Source organism: Lampris incognitus, chromosome 20, assembly GCF_029633865.1.
Source record: "Lampris incognitus isolate fLamInc1 chromosome 20, fLamInc1.hap2, whole genome shotgun sequence".
Classification (NCBI taxonomy): Eukaryota; Metazoa; Chordata; class Actinopteri; order Lampriformes; family Lampridae; genus Lampris; species Lampris incognitus.
In genome coordinates, this window is record NC_079230.1 from 13,651,610 (window position 1) to 13,658,791 (window position 7,182).

Consider the following 7,182-nt stretch of genomic DNA (forward strand, 5'->3'; position numbering starts at 1 on the left):
GCCGGGCCCTAACATGACGGCCACACCAAGCCCTAACATGACGGCCACACCAAACCCTAACATGACGGCCACACCAAACCCTAACATGACGGCCACACCAAGCCCTAACATGACGGCCACACCAAACCCTAACATGACGGCCACACCAAACCCTAACATGACGACCACACCAAACCCTAACATGACAGCTGTGCCAGGCCCTAACATGACAACAACGCCGGGCCCTAACATGACGGCCACACCAAGCCCTAACATGACGGCCACACCAAACCCTAACATGACGGCCACACCAAACCCTAACATGACAGCCACACCAAGCCCTAACATGACGACCACACCAAGCCCTAATATGACGGCCACACCAAGCCCTAACATGACAGCTGTGCCAGGCCATAACATGACAACAACGCCGGGCCCTAACATGACAACCACAGCTCAACCCGCAACAACTGCAGCAAAACTGGAGCCCAACACCACAGTAGAATCTTTGCAGGTATGGGATTCTAAAAAAACAAACAAATGCATAATAGAAATGAAAAGATTAAATAAGGAAATATAACTGAAAGGAATATGAGTGTATAGAATACACCAAACATAACCATACAGAGCAGGACAAACAGAACAAATATATTTTACTCTTAGCGATGATCTTGGACCAAATCAGTCTACATCCGGCAGGGTCTCCCCTTCTAAAAGTGTTCTCTCTCTCTCTCTCTCTCTCTCTCTCTCTCTCTCTCTCTCTCTCTCTCTCTCTCTCTCTCTCTCTCTCAAACACACACACACACACAGGGCGCAATCTCTAGGACAGATTGTGGGAAGAGCGAGCTGTGTGCAGCTCAGCCTGAGGACTGTGACCCATCAGAGGCAGGCTCCTGTTTCTTTGTCTCTGCTAAGCGGACCAATGGCCAAAATTTTGAGTTTGCACTAGCAGGCGAGTCAGATGGTTACGTTGCTGCTAGCCTGTCTACCGACACTGCACTGGTAAGGAAAGGCAACATCTATAATTTACATAGGTGTATGCATGCATGTCTTGTACCTTTTACAAAAACTCAAGATACCGAATGTGCGATGCAGTGTGTTTGAATTCATTTGTGTACACAAGTTATTGACTGATCCATTTCCCACTGCAGGGAGGGAACGACACCACCTACGTGTGTGCAAATAACAATGGCATGGTCCAGTTCTTCGGCGCTGTCTTGAACAACAACGTCTTCATGAAGACAGAGGTGAGTTGTATTACCACCTATTACTGGATTGAAAATAAGACTAAATTCTCTTATCTAATTTAAATTATTATTAAAAAATAAATAAAGTTCTTCCCCACCCCATTCTCTAATATAACTTTTCCATCTAGGCTCTGAGAGGACCTGAAAGCCTCTCTCAACAGCCCCTGCACTTCCTTTACAGTAATTTCCGCAATATCCAACAACTTTCTCGCTGTATCTACCACTATTTCTATTCTCTTGGATTTCCTTTCCCCCTCAGCAGCACAGTTAATCACCATGGCCAGAAATGCTAAGAACCTAGTCTTGTCCTTACAAAAACAATATTCACCATGTCTTTATGCATGATTTGTTCTCCCTTGCTTCTTGAATCTTTTCTTTCCTAGCTGCTTCCTCATGGCTTAGTCTTCTCTTAGACCTGATCCTCATGACCTCCATCTCTTTTGTTCTCTTGGGACAGTCTGCTTGCCATGCCTCGCAACTCCCCCCACACTGATAACACTTGGGTTCTGTTCCACATGTAGCGAATTCATGGGGGCAGCCGGGAACCGCCACAGCCGGGACGCGAACCCGTGTCTCCCGCACCACGGGCGACTACGTTAACCAGTCGACTAAAGGGTCGGACCCGTTAGCCAAGTCTACTTATCCCTGGTCGTTATACACAGTTTCTGCCGCTGCATGTCTCATCTCCACATTTACCACATATCCCCAAATCATGCCTACACACAAGCAAGCTGTGTCCAAATTCCCAACAATGTCTGCAATGAATGTGTTTGGGAACAAAATGCCTTACTGGATAACTGATATGGTCTAAGAATACGATTTTTGATTCAAAATGCAACATAACTGATATTGTTTCACTCCTTCTCTGTCAATCCTCCTGAACATTCAACTAAGTTGATTGGTTAGCGCAGTCGCCCATGGTCCGGGCTATCGGGGTTTGATTCCCAGCTGTGGCAATTCCCGGCTGCTCCCTGAATTCGCGACAGTACAAATTTGTCGTGTTGCCACGACATGTAGTGACTTTCATTTTGCATGTCTTACACAGTACCTCTTTCTGCTCAATATTGCTGAGCTTGAATCCAAAATGTCGCCGTATAACAGAGGTCGCTTTTTTTTCTTTTTTCTTTTGGCCACCAGTTCCATCAGTGTTAACCTGCTCGTTGTCATTGGTATCCAGATTTTCTTTCTATCTGGTCTGCACACAGCACACCGGATAGTCATGTGACCATAGACTGCGCACGCTTCGCTGCCTAAACAGAGACTGATTGGTCATCTCTTAATTATGGGCGTAGATATGCAGACTGCATCACAAACAGATGTTCACACACGCACACTATTTAATTAAATCGCAGCCTTTTGCGGTCATATAATTGCACAGGCATTAGTTCAGAATGTCTAGCCATTTCGAAGTGTCCATGAGCAAGACACTGGACCCCCTAACTGCTCCTGATGAGCAAGTTGGCACCTTGCATGGCAGCCTCTGCCACCCGTGTATGAATGTGTGTGTGAATGCGAGACATACACTGTAAAGCGCTTTGAGTGGTCGGTAGACTAGAAAAGTCCTATATAAATCAAGTCCATTTGCCATATTTATCCGATTCGGATGGGCAGCTTTTTTTTTGTCAAGACAGTCTAGTAAACGTAACCTATGCGCGTCGCAGCATATGTGCAGTAGCAATAAAACACAGAACTCATTTCACGTGACAATGAATACATACAACACTGAAAGGAGACCTCACTTCCTAAGCCTAAATGAGTGTTCATGGATTCCCATGTTTTCTGACAAAATAAGTACCAAACATCCCTGTTAACTGTTGTAGATGTTCATATATGCGCCGCGCTGAATTTAATGGGCTTCCTTTTCCTTGCAGCTAAATGTAAACTCTGTGAAGGGACGTGTCACTGGAAACAAGATCGAATGTACCTTCGCTGCCACTGTACCTGTCTCCCGAAACAGAGCATCCCTGAGCTTCTCCATGGCCGTCTCCACTGGATCTTTCAACAATGGTAACTAACACTGCTTATCATATAAGTCTTACAAAAAACACTGGAACACTTATGCATGAGCAAACAGCATGAACAAAAACATATACGTGATACATATAACGGTGATATGCGAGTTCACAAACAAACACGCGTTAAACACACCTGCCCAATGGGGGGGGGGGGTAGGAAAAGCTTTCTGGGGCTCATTCGCCAGGGGTGGGCATGAAGGTCAGCAATAATCATGTTTGTTCTGACTATAAGTAATGATAACGGCAATACTTCAGTGTCTAGTACATCTGCTTAGCCATCTGTCACTTTGTGTTGAGCTACGCATGCAGGGGACAGAACTGTGTGTGTGTGTGTGTGTGTGTGTGTGTGTGTGTGTGTGTGTGTGTGTGTGTGTGTGTATGTGTGTGTGTGTGTGCCTATGCCTATTTAGCCCCCATTACTAAGTCTCTCTCAATTGTAGGAGAGAGAGAGTATGCGTTTTTTATGGGGGGGGGGGCATCCACTGGACCTTTTCAGGGGCCCAGCCATTTTCGTTGGCCGGCCTGAACATACTGTACGCTAATGTCCATTTTGGTTCAAACTCTCGATGATGGAAATGTAAAATATTCATCTTAAAAGAAACACACACACTCTGTCTCTCTCCGTCTCTCTCTCGCTGTCTCTCAGAGCAGCCACAGTGGAGTTGTGCTACTGATCCTTTTAATCACAGTCTCCCGGTTGCTAATGTAACGGTTTCAAATGGGTCTCAGCACCAGTGTAGTGGATGTGGATGGGGCATAGAAGGAGGCAACTCTCACCGACTGTTTTTCATCTGCAGAAGACAAACACAACACATTTTTGGTATCTCTTTTGCACCTCTGTGCCTCATCAATGCAATACGGCACTCAGATTTCATTCTCATATTATCACAACAAAGTTTTAACTCATTCCTCTTCAAAACTTAAATTAAAATATAGCCGCATGTGGCGATTAACGGGGTCCAAGCAGTATTGCAGCCCCCATGTGTCCCATCTGTTTCATATTTGGTACATGGTTTCTATGTGCCACAAAGAATAAGCCTGTCAAGTTTCATGAAGATCAGCCATTCACACTAGCAAATATTAGCTACTGAATTTTGATTGGCTGTTTGGTGGCCATTTTGGTAATCCAGCCAATCGGCACTTTAGGCAATGTAGCCAAATGGGTCCAAGTATAAGTATACCAAATTTCAGTTTTTCAGCTCAAGCGTTTTTTTGCGATATTGACGTGTCAGTTGTAGCGCCCCCTATGGTTGACATTTCACTAAATTTGGCGTGCTTCCAAAGAATGTTGTGGCAATTGCGCCTGACAAGTTTCGTATGGACAATCACATCACTAGATATAGGCAATAGAATCACTATGGGCCACACCTTAAATTTTGATTGACATGTTACTTCGAAATGGAATGACATATCAACATTCTTTCGACAACTTTTTATCAGCATTGTCTGGGGATAACGCATACCAAATTTCATGTGAATCGGATGAACAGCCTCAGACTAGTTCATTTTAATTTCACTTTCGGTTTTTTGAAAATGGCGGGAATGGGTAGGTTAGTTTCGGGAGCTTCCAAGGAATTAGCGGAAAAAATAATTTCTCAAAAATTCCATCCAGAGCCCGAAATATGACCCACTGCCCAGACACTTTTTGGAAGAATTTTGCAGAAACAACAACAACAACAATAATAATCCTTTGAAAAACAATAGGGTTCTGCAGCTATCGCTGCTTGAACCCCATAGCTATGAAAAATATTTTAAAAAAAACAAACAAACTGCCACCCGGTAAGGCAAAGAAAAAGGTACATGGGAGTTGGGTTACTAAACAGACAACGAAAATTATAACATTTAACAAGGAAAACACATACTTGCAAAAGCCAAACACAACACATTTTTGGCATCTCTTCTGCACCTCTGCTCCTAAACATCCAAAGTAACAGTTTACACCACATTATACAGAGCGGCCTGCCGTCACAAAATGGCTACATAAAAACACTGGTTAATGTTATCGCATGAGCAGCAAAACAATATGCATTACAAGTTACAACATTAGCGGTTCATTTTTCAAAGAAATGGCACGACAGCATTTTTCGAGGAGAAGCTACGAAAGCATAGGAGGCGCAGAAGGGAGTGACGTGAAGTAACATCATTTCCGCAGGGAATAATAATGACCGTAAATTAAATTTAGTAACTCAATAAGATAAAAATCACAAATACTTAACAGAATTATTAAATCATGAATAAATTCGAAAAATACTAATTGGATATAAAGAAATTAAGAGCATTTTAACTCCGTTACACCAACATCAATTTTTCTCCTTTCACTTGCGACCGTAGGTACTCTGGGAAAACCTAACACCAGAATCCAAACCAACATTGTGGATTTATCAAACTCCAATAGCACCGTAACCAACCAGATTCAAACCACTACCGTCACACCTACCACCACACCTAGTGGCGCTGTTGTACTCCAGCAATCCCTGTCTCAAGGTAAGTACAAGATAAAGACTTGCCTCCCTAGACTTGGTTCACTGGAAGCATTGTTGGTAACCGTGGCAACATTATAGGCAACCCACTGTAGCATCGACCAGGGCTATATGGTTGCTGCACACATACTACCTTTATATACAAAAGGATGGAATTTGTCTGTGTAGTGACACAAAGTTCTGTTCTCTCTCTCTCTCTCTCCTCTCTCTCTCTCTCTCTCTCTCTCTCTCTCTCTCTCTCTCTCTCCTCTCTCTCTCTCTCTCTCTCTCTCTCTCTCTCTCTCTCTCTCTCTCTCTCTCTCTTCTCTCTCTCTCTCTCTCTCTCTCTCTCTCTCTCTCTCTCTCTCTCTCTCTCTCTCTCTCTCTCTCTCTCTCTCTCTCTCTCTCTCTCTCTCTCTCTCTCTCTCTCTCTCTCTCTCTCTCTCTCTCTCTCTCTCTCTCTCTCTCTCTGTCTTGCTTCTTCCCAATACCTGTGAAGCTCTGATGATCTCTTTGGGAGTGCTGATCCTGGCCATGCTATGAGGAAAGGGAGGACCGTAACACACTAATGGAAACTGATGACACCAGGCTTGGGAAATTATTAGAATTTGCCAATGCAAATATTTGCAGTTTCTACATCTGAAAAGTATCCCTGACAGAAAAGATTGTCGTCGATCAACTGTGGGGTTCTGACGACGAATCACAGATGTGAAAATGTTGCTCTAAATACTAAATTCACACATGAATTACATATGAAGTGTAATTGAAATTAAGGCTCGCACTCAAATTGTTATCAACTTGTAGGCTAAAGGAAAGCGTGAAGAAGTTGCTTTCTGCATTATGAACCTATCAAAAACCGATGCATCTGTGATGTTTTATGTGATGTAAAAGAAATTATTCTTTGACATATTGTGTAATTTCATCTTTTAAGGTGTTGTCAGAATCCTAAATGTGTAGTTTGCCATCAGGTGAAAATCTTTAACTGTGAAATCTATAGACTACTATACTGCTAACCTTCCTTCTAGTGGCCTGCGATTCATCAGAAAAGCCTTGTTGTAAATGTTAAACACGCCTAGGCATTAATCAATAAAATAAGGGTGGATATTCATGGCAACAACAAAAAAAGTCGTAGAAAAAAATAGTTTTCCGAAACTCGAAATGTTCAACTCAGAACAGCAAATTGAGAAACTATCTTTCCAACCAAAGCTTCTTCTCTCTTTTTAACCTGTTGAACTGTCTCAGATGTAGCCCTAAGGGCATCCAGTATCAGATAGTTAGATGGGAAGCATGTTGACTCAGGCCTGATAGCACTGTCCAGGGTGTGAATCCGGCCACAGGACCATTGCCGCAATTGTGCTCGTTACACTGTGTTTTGTGTCTCCCTCTACAGTATAGTCAAACAAACAAATTGGGATAATTGCAAAAAAATTAGCCCATCATGAAGGACTTTGCTAATATTTTTGTGTGTATGCTACATATTTG

The 7,182-nt window shown here is 43.1% G+C and overlaps 1 protein-coding gene across 1 annotated transcript; it reads left to right on the forward strand.

Moving 5' to 3' along the window:
* The first annotated feature begins 228 nt into the window (after positions 1-228).
* Positions 229-7,176, forward strand: LOC130130399 (beta-mannanase/endoglucanase A-like). The gene is made up of 6 exons (XM_056300099.1): positions 229-493; positions 790-981; positions 1,131-1,226; positions 3,098-3,233; positions 5,573-5,725; positions 6,200-7,176. Exons 1-6 carry the CDS (start codon positions 230-232, stop codon positions 6,241-6,243), a joined length of 885 nt encoding a protein of 294 aa, XP_056156074.1. The 5' UTR covers position 229; the 3' UTR covers positions 6,244-7,176.
* The last annotated feature ends 6 nt before the right edge of the window (positions 7,177-7,182 follow it).